Source organism: Biomphalaria glabrata, chromosome 17 (genome assembly GCF_947242115.1).
Source record: "Biomphalaria glabrata chromosome 17, xgBioGlab47.1, whole genome shotgun sequence".
NCBI lineage: Eukaryota > Metazoa > Mollusca > Gastropoda > Planorbidae > Biomphalaria > Biomphalaria glabrata.
Window position 1 is genome coordinate 11201123 of NC_074727.1, and position 21137 is coordinate 11222259.

At 32.5% G+C, this 21137-nt stretch overlaps 1 protein-coding gene across 18 annotated transcripts in view; it reads right to left on the reverse strand.

Annotated features, from left to right (window-relative positions):
- Window positions 1-1520: 1520 nt before the first annotated feature.
- Window positions 1521-21137, reverse strand: part of LOC106055540 (protein scribble homolog) — a 63075-nt gene continuing 43458 nt past the window's right edge. For 2 of the 18 annotated variants that reach the window (XM_056016204.1, XM_056016203.1), the window contains 12 exons: window positions 20663-20710; window positions 18914-19225; window positions 17795-17872; window positions 16183-16587; window positions 12747-12843; window positions 12537-12593; window positions 11074-11176; window positions 9953-10036; window positions 7396-7508; window positions 6896-6939; window positions 6043-6107; window positions 1521-4944 (listed from right to left, as the gene is read on the reverse strand). In XM_056016204.1, the coding sequence (XP_055872179.1) occupies window positions 6051-6107; window positions 6896-6939; window positions 7396-7508; window positions 9953-10036; window positions 11074-11176; window positions 12537-12593; window positions 12747-12843; window positions 16183-16587; window positions 17795-17872; window positions 18914-19225; window positions 20663-20710 (1398 nt within the window). In that variant the 3' untranslated portion in view covers window positions 1521-4944; window positions 6043-6050. Of the gene's footprint in view, window positions 4945-6042; window positions 6108-6895; window positions 6940-7395; window positions 7509-9952; window positions 10037-10247; window positions 10263-11073; window positions 11177-12536; window positions 12594-12746; window positions 12844-16182; window positions 16588-17794; window positions 17873-18913; window positions 19226-20662; window positions 20711-21137 lie in introns of all 18 variants that reach the window. The other 16 variants (XM_056016207.1, XM_056016205.1, XM_056016214.1 and 13 more) reach the window with 16 other exon arrangements.

The window sequence follows — 21137 nt, forward strand, 5'->3', positions numbered from 1 at the left end:
AAGATAGTACCAAGGTATTTAAAAGTTTGCACTATTTCAATGGTCTCTCCAGCTACAGAAACAATATCATTTTCCTTATTTTCCATATGAAAATCAATTATTATTTCTTTGGGTTTTTTTTACATTTAATAATGCAACATTATCTTTACAGTACTCATTTATGTGAGCTCTCTGAGAGCAGGGCAAGAAGAGCCGTATCATCAGCCTATTTTGTGAAGCAGCAAAAAGGACTATTGGATTGAAGGGAGTTTGTTTTTTTTCTAGGTAGTTGGGCTAGATAATGAGCTTTGTTTTTAACCAAACTTTTATCAAGGGCTAGATAATGAGCTTTGTTTTTAACCAAACTTTTATCAAGGGCTAGATAATGAGCTTTGTTTTTAACCAAACTTTTATCAAGGGCTAGATAATGAGCTTTGTTTTTAACCAAACTTATATCAACACTTCATCTGTCTGGTCAAAATCTATTATATGTCATTTCTACCACTTTCCATTCTCAGATCAAGTTGAAACTTTGCTAAATTATTCATTGTCTATGAAATAAATTTTTCTTCTTCTTCATCGTTCTCATTGTTATGTTGGAGTGTTCATATGACTAGACCAATACATGAGATGAACTGCGCAGTGGTTTCCAAATCAGGGAGCTCTCCATATAGTTTTCTATCTATTGGGGTGATTTGGGGCCAATGTCTTATACTGGCCTCTTGTTAAAGAGAGCAGTTTTGGAGGACGTGGTCGGCATTTTCTGGTGATACTCCACATGGGCAGATTTCACTGGTTCCAATTTTGAGCTTCCGGTGCATGTGTTTATGAAATAAATGATTTATTCTTTTTTGAACAACAGACCTGTGAGATATTACAAGTACGTTGGTTACATTTTGACTCATCACATGATATGATTCAAAATAATCGATGCAATTTGAGGTTTTTAAAAAGATTTTTTTTTTCCTTATGTTTAACTTGTTCAGCAACATGGGTTTCAGATTCAAATCCTGGTGAAGATTGGGATTTGAATTTCGGGATTTTTAGAATGTCCCTTGACTCCATCCAACTGAAATGGGTATCTAACTTTGGTTGTGAAAAGTAAAGGTGGTTGTTGTGCTGGCCACGACACCCTTGTTAATTGTCTGTCATTGAAACAGATGACCTTTACATCATCTGCCATATAGATTGCAAGGTCTGAAAGAGTGTTATTTTTGTCTTCCTGTTGATCCTGAGTGAACATTTTCCCCTTACCAGGGTGGCAAATATTTATAACGATGTAGGTGATTGCGACAAATGGAAAAAATATGTGGAAATGTTTTTCCTATTCTCATAGACTTTTTCCAACCAAAGAGACATAGGTTTCTGTTTGCTAGTGATGTGCCTAGTGTTTATAATTCCAATACTCTACTTAAACATTTTCTCCATTGTAGTTGAAATAGCACAATAATCTTATTTTCTAAATATTTGTATTGTACTCATTTAAAGAACATAAGTATTACTTTTATTTAAACTATTTAGAAAACAAACAATTTATTGGATGGCAAAATCATGGTTTTATTTTTTTTTTTAATATCTTGTTCAACCAATTTACAAATAAAAAAAATGAACATTTTTGTCTATGTACAAGAAAAAAAAAAGTAATTTTATAAGAGAATGTTACTGATACAGTGTGTAGCCTTTGGGAAGAACACTTTCACTCACAGATTCTAATCCAAGTTAGAGAAACCACACACTAAAAGACAAAAGGATGGGCAGGGAACCAAAAGTATTGTATCTAGTTCTATTTTCACCCCCTTCAACTGGCTGACTTTAACATCAATTTGTTAACAAAACACACCATTTTTCATGAAGAACACAGAGATGGCATGACAGGTTTTATGTCCTAGTGTGAACTTAGGCAGGTTTTACAACTTAGCTATTTACAAAACTTGAACAGGCATGACATGATGACTTCAATTAGGAAAGGGCACATTTCTACTCCAAGTCAATTAGGACTTAGCATGATCTACTGTTGAATTTTCTACAAGGTGACATAGGGTGTGGATCATTTGGTTTTCTTCAGTACATTGTATTGTGTATTGATAAGTTTCTTATAAAAATAACATGACTCATCTCTTAATCAATAGTAATTAATGCTTCAAAACTTGGATCAATAAAAACAATCTATATATATCTATATATATTTGTACAGATTAGACAAAGATCTCATAGTTTGGACTACATCACACAATGTAATACATGTTAGTATTCTCAATAACAAGGTCACATGAACACTTACAGAAGGGCACATTATCACTGGGAAGTGGGGCGGGTGGAAGGTGTCTATATTTTAAAAACACAAGAAACAGTGATATATCATCTCTGCACAAATATATAGATATACTGGTTCCAAAAAAGGGGGTAGGGGAGGGGGTCATACATTTGAAGCAAAACATTTGAACACAACCAATTTGTATGTCTTCCATTTAAAAGAATAAAAAAAAACATATATCTGTAGTGTCTGATTAAATTACACAATCGAAAAAAAAAAAATTTGGTACAAAAAGCATACTAACAAGTTGCTCGATGTTACTATTTAAATCTCTCCATATTTGATTATGTTACTGATTTGTTTTGTGGGCCACATTTAATAAGTGTTTATTTTGAATGTTATTTTTATTCTGAGGACACTAACAATTACCAAGAAAACTGTAGACCCTAAAGATCTGCCGAGTAAATTGGGAAGATAATGGAAGAAGTTCGTTATTGTAAAACAATCCACCATTTCCAACCTAAGCATAAATATGTATGTTATACTCTTGTTACTGTTTGTTCACCAGGCCACTATTTATGAGTTTATTAAGCGTTTGTCAATCAATTAGTACAAAATCAATTGAAGTATTGTCAATACTACTAATCTATTATAGTAAAAGCTAAATCGCAACATAAAACATTACTTCTACTACACCACCAATGCAATAAATTTAGCAAATAAAAACGTGTATGTTTTGTTCGTTATTTAGCAAGTCTCTAATGTCAACACACTGCCTTCAATACATAAAACAAACAACTAATTATTTGTCTACAAACTAATAATGTTAAGATGTTTGTTTACTTCTTAGCTCAACAACAATCCACACCACACAGGTTCTTAAAACAAAGTTTACATCAACTACTTTTTTTTTTCTTTCTAAGTGCACCAAAAAAAAAAAGCGTCAAATAAATATAATTCAATCAAAGGAATTACATTTCTCCTGGACACATCAGAGCATTGATAAGAGTTGAGCAATGCATTGAACATGTGAAAACTGGGGACAGTGCTTCAACAAGACTATGTTAAATGTGAACTCAATCTAGTGACCTACAGCAGTAAGAAACAATTCTGTACAAATCATGATCAAAAAAAGAAAAGGCAAAGTTACAAGCTAACAACTATAAATTCCTACTACAATTTTTAAACTATAATGTTGGTGCCAGATTAAAAAAAAAAACAAAGCTATCTTACTTAGTTAAGCTTTGTGTTACAACCAGGATTATTGGAACAGATGTAGATAAAAAAACAGTTCCTATACTGCTGACAACAGAAAAACAACATTCCTTTGAAACTCTTTTGCTTTAGTGCAGTGCACTAAAGCCAAGTTCTAAAGTACAATTTAACAAATAAAAAGCTGCTTCCATTGCTGTTTTTTTAATAACTTTATGAACAAGAGTTTTATTTTCCATTGCTTTAAGTTTATTACATCATAGACCAACCTCCCGTAGGATGGCACAGGGAAGCGTTCAAACCTGGGACAATCGAAATGACAGTCTAGAGTGCATGAGCAGGCAGCCATCCCAGGTCTTAGTATGCACCATATATTTTATCTTTTAAACACCCAAAAGGTCAAAGGTTTACTAAAAAATAAACCAAAAATGTAAAAAAGCAATTAGAGCCATCAATGTATGTAGAGTGCTAGCAAAGCAGTTACTTCTCTCACAACCTAATTCTTGTCAAATATTGAAATCAATGACATTCTTCTAATTAACACAAAATGAAAAAAAAAAAAAAAGTTATAAATAAAAAAACAACAACATTGTTTTAAAATAACAAAGATGTGTAACTCTGACTTAAAAACAACAACACATTCCTACACATAGTTCAATAATAAAAAGTCTCATTTAAAGCAACCCAACAATGAGAAGAAAAAAAAAACACCACTGTGTGTTGATACCATACTGACATTTCCTATACATCTGGTTACTTTACACATAGAAGAACACAACAGACTAACACTGCCAACACGTTCACTTACTGGTATCTTAAATAGGTCATTATGTATATTTATATACAGCTATTGTAGCAAATTAAAAGTGAGAGTGAATGTACGAAACAACTAAGGACAAGAACTCAAGACAGGCTCTTTAAACCACACCAGACACTGAGTGATCTACCCTGGGTGTGCTCACTGACACCAAATTAAACAAAAATGACTTGAGTTGGTATCTGAATAATACATTGTACAACTAAAATTAACTGAATATAATTATTGTTTAGACAAGTCTATAAGTTGAACCTTTATAGATTATCTTGCATAAAAAGTAAAAAAAAAACAACAAAAAACATAAAAACAATTTGACACTAACAAAACTGCCTAAAAATTAAGGGCATAATTTAAAAAAAAAAATGTAATGATGATAATAAAAAAATGTGTTCAGCATTTATAAAACTGGCTAATCAGAAAATGTACTTTGAAAATATGTACATAGTAATTCATTATTTAAAAAATATTGTTTAAAAATGCATCACTTAAAAATTGAGTTTGAATAAAAAATCAGGTCTGGGCTATCTTTCAAGACAACATTGACAACAGTGAAGATGAAACTGACCAAGAACTGTCCACTATTACAGCTGTTTGTTGATAGCAGCAACACCCTTAGTCTCAGCCACCAGAGCTGCTGAAACAATCCATCCAATCCTATTGTTTAAAAGAATTCCTAAAAGTGCTGAAACAAATGAGACAAAAATGTACTTGTGTAATAGGTCATGTTAATAAATATACAATAACAAGACAATGATATGACTAGAGATGTGATGATCAGGGGGGGGGAGGGAGGGGAGAGCCATAAAAATAAATATAGACTGATCTTCAATTACGAAAAAAAAGTGTGTACTCAATCAAGATCTATTTTGTTGATGCTTTCCCTGGTCTATGGCCACCATTTCATAACTTTAAATTGTACATTTTATACACACACACAAAAAATGACATAATAGGAACACTTGTATCTATAATAATATAGAAAATGTTTTATTATTTATTGCAATTATAATAATTATAGATAAAGGCTATGGCTTTCTTTATACTGCAGGTAATTGCTGTATAATACAACATTATTATATATAAATCATTCTATGGGTAGGACACTTTTAAGTCTTTAATTTCCAATGATTTAGTCTCAGCCAGATTTATTACCCCAAGTTTGGGTAAGTGCACAAAGTAATACTATTGCTAACTGAAAAGCAAAACTTCCAATGAACCAATTCTCCTATCCCATTTTGTTTTTCTTTACTGGGTAGTCAGCTAAAAATTCTATTGAAGACTAGGAATAAAAACATTCCTCTCTAATGAGTAACAGCATCTATTGAGATGAATGGAGATGGTCGACATGCTAGTCAGATGTTAACTTAGAAATGGCAGCTTGTCAGCCAAAATCACCCTTTTGAAACACATGGATAACATGAAGAGAAACTGCTACAGGGCAAGCTGATGCCACCTTTCAGCTTCAGTCATCATAATGAAACTATTCCATTAGTCTTCTGCTAAATAGTGTCATTTTATGGAGTTCCTTGGGCACACACTTTGTGTAGTGAGACAGACAAGTGTTTCAAATTAAAATAAAAAAATTAAGTCTCCTCACGTGACATGCTTTGTGATTAGACTGTCTACAAATCTTTTGATTGCTAGTTGTTTGGTGCAAGTTATTTTAGCCACCAGGGTGTGAGTATCCAATAGAATAGGATAATTCATGGCAGAAAGTGAAGTGAACTTTATCTACTCTTCAACAACAAAGACTGCCAAATGAAAACTGATCTATACTTACCATTAATATTAATGTTTGTTCTCAGCTAGCCTGACACCCTGCAATTGTTGTCTAACACCTTCCAGCTGGGGACACAAGTATATGTGGCTAATGAGAAAATACAACATCAACATTATGACTAGATATATATCGAGCTTGTACATTTTACAACTCAATGTGAAATTTTAATAACCAAACATTCAATGAAATTATATTTTTATTCTCTCAAACCAGAGGTCAATGGCAATGCCTACAAAGTCACATTTTTAGAAAGCAACAATAACATGGACACTTGCTTGTATTATTATCTCTGTCAAATAGCTGCACACCGAAATGTATTTAAACTATTTCAATAGTTTAATACTTTTTAATGGCACCTATTCGACAAACAAAGCAGCATAGGTAAAAAAAAAAAAATGTCTGAATTCATCATCAGTCAGACTATGACTTAAGCAAAGCTTAGGTTTTAAAAAATAGCTCTCAATAAACTTAAATTTTTTATATTTCTTTCTTTTTAATATTTAGAAAACAGACATAGAAGAATTTTGGCATTAAAAAACAGAGAAAAAAAAAACAGAGAAAAAAAACAGAGTTCAGCCTAAGTTGAGGGATTAGGAAGAAACTGTACTAAAGAAAACTGATATGACCTATGTTTGTGATGCCCTGTAAATAAAGACCTGTCCTCATTGAGTTGCCTCCCTTAAAGTTATGACAATGTTATAGTTTCTGCTATTCTCTATCATCTACTTATGAAATACGAGTCCAACAACTTTGGCCTAAGCACAGCTAAATTGCTAAAGTTTTTGTATCAACACTAAATTAACATCATACATATTAAAACATTGTTCCGTTAGAAATGTGACTGTAAACTTACTCTTGAGTCTCCATTATGATTTGGATGATTGGGCTGGTCCTCATCTAAGAAACAACACAAGTATTATAGTGTTAGTATTTACCATTGTTCATTGTGTCTAGGCATCATCTATTCACACTCATAACTAGATTAATGAAAGTACTACAATATACATGTCTCATTAAAAAAAAAAGAAGATAAAATCTAAAAAAAACAACAACAAAAAACAAAACAAATGTCAGTCATCTGTCCTCCAGCATTCAATGCATTTAATAAATCTTTGCACATGAAGTATAAACTGATCTTAAGTTTCAGTCTTGCTTGAAGGTTGAGATTTAATTAAAAAAAAAAAAAGATTTTATAAGGTCTATGCCATGTCCAGTTCTAATTGATATGTGACAGCTATTGGGGAAGTAAAAGTTATTAACTGACCAATGGTATAGGTGAAGTTTACTTTCCTAGCCCAGAAGACCTGTGGCTGGTCTTGAATGATATTAATATAGAATTGGACAATAACTGACCTGCAAAAGCAACAGTCTGCAGTCTATTTGCTTTGTTGGAATCTTTAGACAACTCCTGTGCCTTTGCTATCACAGCCTGTGCCTGGACTGCATCCGCTTCAAGACTTTTCATTCTAATATAAAAACAAATACATTTGTTAGTACAACTACAACTTGGAAAAACAACAACAAAAAAAAAATTTTGATTGCAAGGCTAATGGCAAGAAACTGTAAAGATGACCTGATGCTAGGTAATACATATATAATATGTATACTACTAATCCTGTCAAGTGTATCTTCAGAAACATTTCTAACATTAAATAGTTGTTTTGTTTTTCTTTAATATTCAATGTAATAAACAAATGTATATAGGGGAAATAAATGTTTTAATCTATGACTTTAAAATTATGAAATGTTATAGTGTCTATCAATGAAGCTAGGCCTGCATAACATTATTTTTCAAAAGCTATGATATTATGTTTCTATATAATAAAACCAGCCAAATATCCCCAGGCCTAAGTTTAAAGGAATACAAGTCTATAAATACAGAAGCAGACTACAGGCATAAGATTTTGAGTGAACGTTTTGGTTTTTAATTTAAAAAAACAAACAAATATGGATTTCAGAAGAACATTTGTTATCAATAGATTACTAAAAATGAATTAATTTTGAAACTAATACAGCTAAAAACAAATACTTTTAAACAAACAGTTGCAGCCTTTTGGTATTCTGTAACAAGAAAATTGTCTAATAAATGAACACATCTATTCAATTACTACAAACATCATCTGTCCCCTGCTAATGTGAACTAGTGTCAAACTTACACCAATAAAGACAAAAACTAACAAGCTACTTACTACTTTAAAAAAAAATTCTACCCAAAATACCAAATTAAATAAATTCTCACCTACAAAGTCTAGCCAAAATGCCAAAAAACAAATATAGTTTCCACATACTAGCACTAGAAGTGCCTTAGTCAATGTATGTCAACATATGTATCTTGAGTATATATATATATATATATATATATATTAATAGAAGTGTCTTCAGTAGTAAGTAGCACTTTAGTTAACACATGCTTATAAAGAACAAGTTTAGAGCAGATTGTAACTAGTGTAGCAATTGAGAGTTAGCCAATTAGTATTTGACTTTTAATAAACTAAATCTTTCTATATGAATTTTAATAATCTGAATTTTTTTTTTTCAACATGACACTGAAAGAAACACAAACAAATCCTAGAATTTTATTTCTACACTGGTATACAAAAGTTAAATGTAAGGAATTCTTCCAGTCTATAGACATTATAACATTTTAATAAAAAAAAAAAAACTCATTACAAATGGTCAGACTGAGAACAAGAAAGTTGAAAAAAAATTGTTTCCTAATGAATTCCTATCTAATATTTCCTGTTTACTTCTATGATTATTTCCATGCATCTAATGTTTTGACTTGGTCATGGTTCCTATAGTTTACTCAACAAGATGATTGAATAAACTAAAACTTAGAGCTCAACCATTCTAAAGGATGCTGGAAGTGACTGACTTACTCTCAAAGGACCTAGTATAGTCATAGAGCAAAACAGTCAAACAACCATTACAGATAACACACAATTCTTTTGTATTAGACCCATAAAAAAATAAAAATTAAGTTCTACCTTCATGCCCCTCTTTTGTATTTTTTACAAAAATGAACATTAGACTTGAAATAAAGTTTATTTCTGCTTTTCAAAAGTAAAGTTCACCAATATTCCAAACAAATCCACAGTGATCTCAAGTCAACTTAAACACTTTAAAAGTGTACTGTGTCATTATTTTTCTTTGATCCTAATTTGAATTTAGAGACTAATCATTTTTTTTTTGTTGTTGTTTATAAAAGTGATGGTATAAATTAAAAAATGAAAATGTTCAATGTATTTTAGTGCTTGCATCACTGTAATGAGTTATGACTACAATAAGATGGGGGTAATATTAAGTTATGAACAAGTCATTCTTGTGTCATATTATTTGCAGTATTCATTGGCTAATTCTTAGTAATCATTCATGTAATCGCAAATGTATATCAACTGTCAGGATATTACACTTCAAACAACAACTGTCTTCAAGATGCAATACAAGTGTGAGGACAAGCTAATAACTAATGATCTACAACACCATGAACCTTCTAGGTGAACAAAAGAAAGCTAAGTTTATAAAGAGATTATCTACTTCATCTAGCCAGAGTTAGCCCTTTTTCTCATTTTTAAATAGAAAAAAAAAAAAAAATAAACATCTGCAGAGATGGTTGGCAAACAACTACACATAAATAGCAGACATTTTAAGAAACGTAAGAGATGTTTTTAAATAAAAGAATTTATAGAAATCTAGCTATAAAATCCATCCACTTACAAAATATTAATCATTATATATAAAATCAATATAGAATAGAATACATGTAAAAGCTTTAAAAAGATTAAAATTTCTTCTAAAAAAAGGAAATAAAATATTATACAAAAAAGAAACTAAACGGTTAAAATAGTTTGAAAGGTAAGGGAGTCAACCATATGTTGGCTACTAGTATGAAAAGAAAAACATGTCAAACCTAGCCCTCCGATACGATGCCCTTTTCTCTGCCTCTCTTTGCCTAGCAATAATACCATCTGAAGATTCCTTTGGAGTAACACCCCTAAGATTAAGAATCCAATCTAATTTATCCACTTTAAGAAAATGTGATGTATGAGTATTTCAGGACAATTATCTACAAGTGTAATCTGTGACAAATCAGTGACATGTTACAAACAAAAGTGACACATATTCATGCACAGTTGTCTGGACTGTTGATGAACAGGAAGAGAAAGAGACAACATCAGTGCTAGATCACAAACTGACTCAAATACCTTTTGGAATCAAGACTGCAAGGTTGTTATGTGGTGAGTAGGGGAGAGAATGCCACACAAAAAAATGAAGATAAAAAAACATGAAGTCAGTAACCATGTCAAATCAGAAACTCATCAATGATTTATACAAAACTAATGAAACATGATGATGTGGTAGAGACCACCTTGAAATTATCATTCTAGACCTATCACATTTCTCTTTTAATCAAGGCAACAAACATGGCTATGTATTTTTACATTAGTGACTATTGTTACGCTAGAAAAAAATGTTAAACTTGCATGTTTACAATAACATTTATGCATTTGCAGTAACACTACTCATAAGTTTCAAACTAAAATAAAAACATTAGTTGGCAGGTAACAAAAGTCTCCTTTACTTAAATAAAAGCTGAAATTGCAGATGTGTTAATGACTTTTCTAGGGGCAGGAAATATTATTGGAACAGTTTTCTTTTTATTTGATTCATTTATTTAGAAAACCTAGAGCAATAACAAAGTCTCTAACCATGCCAGACCAAAGATGCTTAAATTAAATCAATCTATGCATTACTTTCTTTACAGCTTTTTTACCTGCACATATTTCTAAATAACTATTATAAAATTTCCCAGTCTCTTTTGCTACCTAAGATCTTTGTGATGTACAGGCATGTCTTCATAAAGTAACACTGAAAACAACACACTGCCAATACTATATATTGTTCTAGTTGCACAAATGACACAAATAAACAGTTCTCTCAGTGACCATTAGCAAGCTGATTATTTAGTTGAACTTTTTTGTTTTTGTAACCAAAAGAATATAAATGTATTTTGTGTTTGGACAAACCTACCTTGAAAGAACCTGATCCAAATCATGATCTGGAGTGATGTCCCCTGTTCCTCCTGTAACATAAGATAGTATTTCAGCCTGTGACATGCCACCGACTTTCTTGGCTGTCAGTGTGATGTGTCAATTAGTTTAAAAACAATGTTAAGACAGCCACAGAAACCCACAAGCCATTGTGAATAAGCAAGACATGCAGTACAGAAGATCAGAGATGAGTTAATCCATCAGGTCAGTTAAAATTGTACATATATTATCCAAAATCAGATGGCATGAAGTTGTTAGTTATCAAAGCGTAGTTATCAAAGCGTGTTAAGTTATCCAAAATGTTGATAATTATCCACAGTTTTTACATGTAGCCAGAGGCGTTGGTGAATATTGCAGCAGTTGCAAGCCACACCATCAAGTTAATGTGAAGAACATGTCAGTGACCAACCAGCATAGGAAACATTTTCAAGAAGAAGAAGAAAAAAAATATTTTGTTAGCAACCAATCAAACAGTTGATAAATAGAGATCATTCCTGCTAAACTTTAGTATTTAATGCTATACTAATGGTTCAAAGTGAATGCTATACTAAGAATGAATAATAACTAGTTGTAACTAAGTCTAAAATGCAAGAATTGAAGCCATAAATGTAGGACTTGGTCAAGGTGACACCACAACTAGAATGTCTACAGTTAGTAACATATTTTAAAAGCCAAATGATGGGAACAGTATAGTTTAATTAATTATTTAGCTAGGACAATGTAATTAGTGAGCAATTATATCAAATTAGTCTATTAGACACAACCTGGAGGAAAGGGGAATTACATGCAAATGATTACAACACACAATATTTTGCTTTGTAAAAGATGATTAATGCACACACAAACTTATATAGCTAAAAAAAATGCAAGCATTACCTCATGTTACACATGAAATATGACACCAATAATTATATTCATTGTTACTGACTCTAGTTAAAGACTATTGTGAATGGAACTGCCATGCACCGATGACATTTAACAACAAGCAATTACCAACAAAGTCTAAAAAGATTAAAAGTTTACAAAATATTTGTGGCCCAAGTTGAAGTGAGTTCAGTTTTCATTGAACTTATTTCAACAGGTACATTCATGCTACTGAAATTCTAAACCTTCGGCTACTTCAGGCATACATTATTTGCTTTACAATCCTTTAGCTTGGAGAAAGTCAACAAGAAAATAGTTACTTCAAAAAAAAAAAAACAAAAAAAAAAAACAAAACTAAATAATACAGGAAACAATGCCAAAAAAAAAAAAAAAAAAAAAAAAAGAATAACTAGAAACATATTTCAAGTAAATAAGTAAATAAAGTAAAAAAAGTAAATAAATTCACGTAAAAACAAACATTTAGACAGATGACAACAGAGAAGGCAAATCATTTTTTTAAAGCACAAGACATACTAAACTAAAACACTAGATTAACATTGAAATAAATACGAATTTAACCTTCTTCCTGCCGCAACATGGCCACCTCATGTTCAGAGAGGTAGCTAAAATGTTTAGCTGAAGGTAGCAGAGAAACACAACCAGATTTTTTAGTTATTAGAATTAGCTTTAGATACATAACATAGAAGTTTCTTTCAAAGGTAATACTAGTCCATCTTAATTTAAAGTTAATTTAAAGTGATTGAAAAATGTATTCGTTAAACAACTCACCAGCTGGTCTTGTAGCTGGAGCATCTTTGATTTCCTTCTCAAAATACTTTTGCTTCTCCCTGAAGCTCATCTTCTCAATTTCAGCATTGGTTGCAGCCTGCGAAGAAACTGTACTTTAAAGAACTGAGTTTTGTGTGTGTGTGTGTACATCACAGAAAAGCAAATGTAAGTCTCATATATTTATGAAAATGCTAAATTGTGTTCCAATCAGCCAAGTCTATAGACCTCATGGGATCACCTTTATAAACAAAGTCAGTGCATATACAGAAAATGTGTGCTAAAGAAATGTAAAGAACAAAAAGAATAAATGGATGCAAAAGTGTTTGTGTGCACAGGCAACTCAATCTAGCACTTTGAACCAAAAAAAGTCTTAGTTAGTATGATTAACAGCACTCATCATAAAAGCTTACATGCAAATGCCTTTGTTAAATCAACAAGGCTCTAACTATCTTAACAAACTGACACAGACAAAACTTACCATCTTAAAGATGAACACAAAAATATATCAGTGTAGGAGAACTAGATCAGAGCAACAGAGGAAATGGTCAAAGAATAGCCACCAACAAGTTCTAACACTGGAGCTTCACTCAGTTCTGACTGGCATTGAGAAATGAAAGAAAGGGAGAGGGGCGGGGGGACGTTCTGAGTTTGTTGTGTGAGTCCAAGGGGTGAAGGCCAGAGACACTACCAGGGAGCAACAGCTAAGAGATCAATAATTCCAGCCTCTCCTCCCTCTCATTCATCCCTCTAGCAGGACAGTCTAGCAATCATTAGCTCCCTCCCTCCCTCCCTCCCAGCTGGTATTCCTATTTGTCAATAGTTTCCATCAAGCTCTACAATCACATGATAAATATAGCTGACTCGGTTAGCTCCACAACATGCACTTGATTTGATGGCTCTTGGTATTGATTTAGCATTCATTTGTGGTTTTATTGACTAAATTTTTTGAAGGCTTCTACACATTGGCAGAAATCTTTCTACTAAATAGATTCAATGTACAACAATTATTCAGCTGGATATGTCATCATTTCTATCCATCAAGGTTGTGATAGTTGGGACATAACCTTCTTGGTAGCATGAATTTAATGAATAAATTGTCAAAGCCAACAACTTCATCTTGTGCAGCAGTAGTTTCCTAACCACAGAAAAAAAACTTTAAATGTTTCCTTGTTCAAAAAATTATTATATATATATATATAGGGAACCTTTTTTTCTTCTCAAACATTATCTTTCACTTTCTGCAGTTGAGAATACACTTACAAACTTTTTTTTTTGTCAATAACAATTACAACATTTATAACCTTTTTATTATCAAAACTATAAAAATTGAAGAATAGAAATTATTTTTTTTTACTACAAAAAAAAAAAGAACTGTTAAAAAAATATGCAAATTAGCTTCAGCTTGAATTTTAAATTTATTAAGAACAAAAGTATAGTAAACCATTCTAGTTGGTGAATGAGGACCCCTGAGGCAATGACATACACTAGTCTAGTAAACCATTCTAGTTGGTGGATGAGGACCCCTGTGGTAGAAAGATATTCACTAGTTTAGTCTCATGTCCAGCAATGAGTCACAAAGTGGTGAGCTTCTGGAAACAATGAATTCATGGTTCAAACAAAGGTTAATCAAGTGTAGTAATTAGATGTGTGGGCCATGACTCACAAGCCACATCCATCACACAGGCAGGTCAAAATGTTACAGGTCAAACCAATCAGGTCAACTACTGGTCAGTTCCATCATAATTTTGTCTCTGACTAGATTGTTACCACACTCACACAATTTTTTGTGTGCTTCCATCACAGTGAAGTGTTCCCAGACCCTCCCCCCCTCCCCACCCGCCTTCCCCCTATAGCCAACACCAAGTTGATCAATGAAGTTTATAGAGAGTCATATTAATTGATATAAATATATATGAATCTGAAAATCTACCTTGTGACCAATAAGCTTACACAAAAGTTTTAAAAGGCCCACCAATAATATCTCTCTAATTACTAATTTAAAAAGTAACTAAAAGATTAAAATTTTGTTTTTTTCCTACCAAACCATATGAGATAACTATTTATATCAATTGTTCTTAGCTGGCCAAAACAAATTTACCTTGTGTTTTCAACATATGGATGATAATTAAATTGTTTTGTTTTTATCTATGACATCATTTTACTCAGTTTTAGAGTGGTTTTCTCTAAACTAAAACAAAGTGACAATGTTTAAAGAAGAAATGGGCAGGAAAATTGTTTTTAGAACTAATAGACTAGATATCCAAAAGATTTGAATGGGATCCTAACAACTTCTATAAAGAAAAAAAAAATCACTTAACACTTGCATTATTAAACATTTAACAATGGCAATTGGCCTTAAAATTTGTCCAGTTGCTAAACTTTCAAAGGCTAGCTCACAGTTTGGTTCACAGTACACAATTTAATTTTAATAAAAAATTATTATTTTCAATGTTTAAAAAAAAAGGTTCACATAAACATCTTTTGTCTAATTGACTGATAACATATTACACGTCTGCTAACAAAGATGGAAGAATTGTCTTAGAATGTATTATAACATGTTGGATTTTATAATTAGTGATGCTTGAAAAAAACATTAAAATAAGATAACTACAATGCACATTGTATGGTATGATTTTGAAAAAACTTAATTTTAACAACAGGAATAATGATCAATGTGCATTGTTTGAACTTTAACTAGCAGATAGACATAGGGCAGCTTGGCTGGATGTAACAACATCAACTGATACATTAAACAAAACGCAAGACAACCCAGAAACAACACAACAATGAATGTTTAAGAAAAGACTGAATCATAGTTTGAAAGATGCTCAACAATATGGTGCAGACTTTTCAACAATTTGATTTGATAGAACATTCAATAGAAGACTAAATCTAATGTATGTATGTGTATCAGTGTCAAATTCAATGATACAGAAAAAGTCTCTTCAGTAGGTAAGTCTCTTGAGTAATCTAACAAACCAGTAAGTTTGATGCTAGAACAATGTACAAAATGGCATCTAACAAAGGTTTTACATAAGCTAAATAAATATCTAAAATGTAGCAGCAATGTACAAGAAATGTGAGTAAAAATTCAAATACCAAATATTTCTTTTTTACCGAGTAGCATAGGTATTGCAAAAAAAAAAAAAACAACTTTTTAAACAAATGTAGATATTAAGGTATTTGTGTTGTGTGTCTGTGTGTGTTTGGGGGGGAAAAAAAAAGGGGGGGGGGTGATTTTAACAGGGGACTGCTTTTATTTATCACCTTTAATAAAAAGTTATGATATTGAAAAAAAAGGGGGGGGGGGTAAATTTTAACAGGGAAATGCTTTTATTTATCACCTTAATAAAAAGTTATGATTTTGAAAAACAAAAAAAAAGGGGGGGGGGAGGTATTAGCTCATTCTTTCTAATGTGAATTTGTGTGAAGTTACCTTGAGAATATATCCTGAAGGCACACGGGCTGATTTCCTCACATCAAAAGTTTCAGGAGGCGAAATGGGTGAGGAAACGTCCCCACCATCCTGGGCTTCGTGCTTAACCGGTGAAACACTTGGTTTGAACACAGGCTTTGGGGCAATCTTAGGAGGAGGGGCAAAGGGAACAGGCTTTGGTAGCACTACTGGCCTAGGAACAGTGGGCTCAGAAGGAGGCTGGGAATTGTTCAAAGTGGAAGGCTTTGAGAACGGAGCTGGTCGTGGAGAAAGTGCAAAAGGTTTGGGACCCAACAACACGGGGGGAGGCTTTGTTGCTTCGGCCGCTGTGCTGGTGGTGCTAAATGACCTGGGGGCTGTCAGAACTGGAGCTGCACTTAGCTGGGGCTCAGGTCTCTTCACATGCTGCATGCAAACCACAGAGTCAAAGAAACAAAATATAGATGAATATATATATATACACATATATAAACAAGATGCAGAGTAGATGTTTTTTGTTGACAAAACTGGCCAAACAAATGATGACAAGTCATGGTGACAAGAACAACAAGAAGAGACAACATGATGATTGATGGCTGGACACTCAGTGACGCACAAAACACAAACATGAGACCAAATATATGCATTGGTTCATACATTGGCCTACAAAGTTTTCAAAAACTGGCAACAATATTTTTAAATGTCCTATATATTTGTTTTGTAAATGACCAATCATCAGGCATATTTGTACACACCCCAACCATGACAACAAGTATATAACAGTGTTTCTCAAAACTTCTGGGAGCAAGCACTTTTTAAAAATTACTTAGGGGGTAAATTATGAAACTGATTTTAATTGGAAAAAAACATTCTGGCCATACACTAGTTTGCCCAGTCCTGTATTGAGAAACACAGCTATATATATAACAGACAACACATACAGTTTGAATGTAACTTATAGAAATGCAAAGTGTTAATTATTTATTTTGTGGTTTAAAAAAAAAACGAATGTGCAACCCCCTCAAAACAATACTTGAAATACTGAGAAAAAAATTATAAATCATGCCAGTCCCATTTATTTTATGTTTATCTTAAAATATCTGGTTTGAGAAAAAAAATTGAGTCTAAAATATCAAGATGATAAGATTCTAGGTAAAGGCACAAGTGTACAAACCGTTACTAATCAATGACTAACACATGCTGCATAGGACACACCATGTTACAACAAATGTAAGGGTACAACAATCGTTGCAATACTAGAAAAGTTTACAATTATAGAGCTAATCATTATAGAAGGATTATGTCATTAATGACTGAGCTACTGGTCTTAGTCAAAGAATAACTTTATTAGAACCTTCAGTTTGATAGCTACCATATATGAATGACTATTTACATCAGTGCTTCTCCAGTTTACCAATAGGATAATGAAAAGAATTGACAAATTTCATGCAAATGTGTACTTCTCTCTTGCATCTTATTTCCTTGTTGAACCAATATCATGTGTTATGTCATGTCCTATGGCATGACTGTAAAGATCACCTCTTAGAGAAGCACTGGTGTAAACATAATCTGTTATAGAAGGCCAAGTTTAAAACCAAGATCAAATTTGTTAAGAAAACCTAAAGACACTTACCCCAAGGCTGTTGAGAGGTTTCTCAGCTACAGGTGGCTTTAGAGGCACTTGATTGTTCATCACAGATTGGTTGGCAGACTGAAGAAAGGGAATGTAAAGGTCTTGAACTACCTTATTACAAACTGTAACATTAATTCATTCTTATGGTCTACACCTTGTATTCATCTTGAAATTCAAGAAGATAATTCCCACGCCCTACCTAGCTCATACCTGCATCAATGGAATAGATTATAGACAAGAAAGTGAGATTAAAATGAAGGAATTTCTAACCCATTCATAAGATCATGACTCTGTATTGGTTGCTAAAGTCAGCTCCAAAAGCTCTAATCTTTGTATTTTATGGTCTATGTGATCGTGACACATACCTTGGTGTTTGGAGTGTGTGGATTTTGATTATTACACATGTCAATTTAAAAAAGCAAGAGGTTTTATGTCACAACTAATAAGTAAAGGTAATGAATCAAACCCAATCCACTTCACAACAAACCTCCATCCACTATTCCATTTAACAACATCACTGACTCTCTATAGTGCTTTAACAATCTCATGCAGTGTTTGTTGTAATTGCAGTTTTTCTGTTAAACTATCTCCAAGTACAAAAGCACCAACATTCCATTGTTTACTGATTGGCCATTACTTCATCTTTTGTGTTGTTATATAGTTAAGTTATTTAATCAATACAACTCTCAACAACGCATTCCTCACTCACATTCAATTTCATTTGTCCAATTCTTTTCTTCACAAAGTTAAGATATTCTAACATGAAATAATTATAAAGGAATAGTTGCCAACTACAAGCTATGAAAGAAGAAAAAGACTACAAAAAAGCTACGCATCAAGATAAAAACTATAATTTCATTAATTCCATGCCACCAAGCTAAGAGAGAGAAAGAAACAAATGTAGGTTCATGCAAGATATTCATTAGTGTTAGTTATATTTCCCAGCACTCAGGAACTGACTGTTTCAAATGTTCAATGAATAAATTATAAAGCACTGCAATTTGTTAATATATTTCTGACTTCGATGTAAAAAAAAAAAATTAACAAATGTTCTTATCTGCTACATTGAGTCATTAATTTGATACCATGTTTGGGTTTTCAAAGAAAATGTTAACATACACTTGTTGACACTGCTTGCTGCGGCACTTCAATCTGGGCCCGCTCAAGCTCAACTACTTCCTTCACTTGGTCTGCGTGGATGACGGGTACGCTGACAGGGGCCACCACAGCCGTCTCTGACTCGCTGCTGGATAAGATGGGCGGAGGAGATGGCATGGAAGGGGCAATGACTGGTGGACTAGGCAGTGGGGTACTTTGGACATTGATGGCAGGGGAGACAAGAATTGGTGGCGCCGGAGGTGGGGGGGATGGGGGCAAGGTCAGAGGGACAACTACTGGACTATCAGGATCATTCAATTTACTGAGTCTTTCCTGAAAATTAGTTGATCATGCTGGTCAAGATCTAAAAGTATGTTCTAATCAAAGCAAAGCATTAAAAGCAGTATTACCAACTAAAGATTAATTAAATTAATATAGATAGTGGTGCTTAAAGTACTAAAGTCACAGTACTGAAGATGAGATTATCAAGTTTTATATTGGTTTTATGTACTTATCACAAACCAAAAACATTAGAAATATCATCTTTAAAAGACACTCATGTTTTTTGTTTTTGTTTCTTTTTTAATTTGTACTGTTTTAAGTTTAATTCCATTTGACTTTGACCAAAAAGTGACTAGAATACTTTACACCTTTCTATTTAGTCAACAAATGTCTAACGCTTCATGCTAAAACTAAGCCATTTGGTGTTTGTTACACACGAAATACAAAATGCAACTAATGAAAAAAATGAAAAGAAAACAAAAGAAAGGAACACTGGGATTGCTGAAAATGACAAAGTAGATCTACTGAATGTTCTATTCAACCAGGCTTCATAAGCCCAACAGGTAAATGTAAGACTTGTGATCATGCAGAGTCTTGTAGACACAACTCATAGATGATCTATCATTTGAATATTTTTATATATTTTTTTGCAGTGAAACGAAGCCAAACTTTTGAATAGATCTAATATATATATAGATCTTACAAAAGTGAAACAAAATATATCTAATAGCCTACCAGTAAAGTGTGTAGATCAAAATATTTTGTTTCAAATATTATTATGTCTATGGCATATCAATGTACTGGTGTTAACAGTGCTTTTTTTGTAAAAAATAAAATAAAAAATATGTGCCGGTACTCAGTAATTGATTGCCTAACGTTTAACTACTAAAAATTAATAATATACGTTAAAATACAAGAAAAGTAATAATTTTTTCAAATAGGTGCCGATACGTCAAACCAGTGCGTACAGTCACAAAAAAAAAGCCCTGGGTGTTAACTGTAAATTTGAAATGATGTCCAAATGCTAGATTACTTAACTAACCAAACAAACCCTAGGCAATTTGATGTTTCTTGCTAAAATTTGATTAAGCATCATTTAGCCTTCATTAAGTGTGTACCATATATAAGGATAAAAATGTTCTTTGTTTTTAGTCCTATTTCAAGTCTTTGTTTCAATCTATTATTCAATAGTTACAGCTAAATAATACTAAGGTGCATGTTATTACAATTTTTTTAGTATCGAGTAATTGATCCTGAAATTTTGTTCTACATTCCATGATTTCATTAGGGATAATTAAGATCTTTCAACACTACCTTAATTAATAAGAAAAAGATGGGAATTAATATCTTTCAAGATCATAGCAAAGCATTAATCCTTTCATGGTATTGGTAAAACATGTTACAACAGTTTGTATTAAGAGTTATTGCCTGCATTTCTATGTAATATTAGTGAGTGAAAGTGACTAGCTGACAAGAACTGCCTTCTACCTTTTGTTCTAACTCCCATTGTTCTGTCTCTTTCATCATCTCCAGTTCCTACACACAAGAAAAAAACAACAACAAAAGCCATAACATTCACCACAGTGCAGATAACTTAAAAGAGAGTTTTTCCTAAAAGACTTCAGCAATAAGAGGGCATGCTATTGGACCAGCCAACATGACTATATATTCCTATGAGAAGAACTTATCAGCCAGGGAAACAAAAAAAGTGTCAGTGCTTTGTGAGCAACAGTTCTAGAAAATATATTTTAAAAAATTGTTTTTTGCTAACATTCATTCTCCCACTCAGACTATGAAAAGCAGATTTGTTTCTAAAAACATTAAAGCAGCACCAACAATGATATATTGGTTTCTAGAACATTTTAGCAGCATCATAAGTGATATCTTTGTTTCTAGAACATTTAAGCACCATGTTGCATAGCACATTCAAACTTGTGCAACTAATAACATAATAAATAAAGTA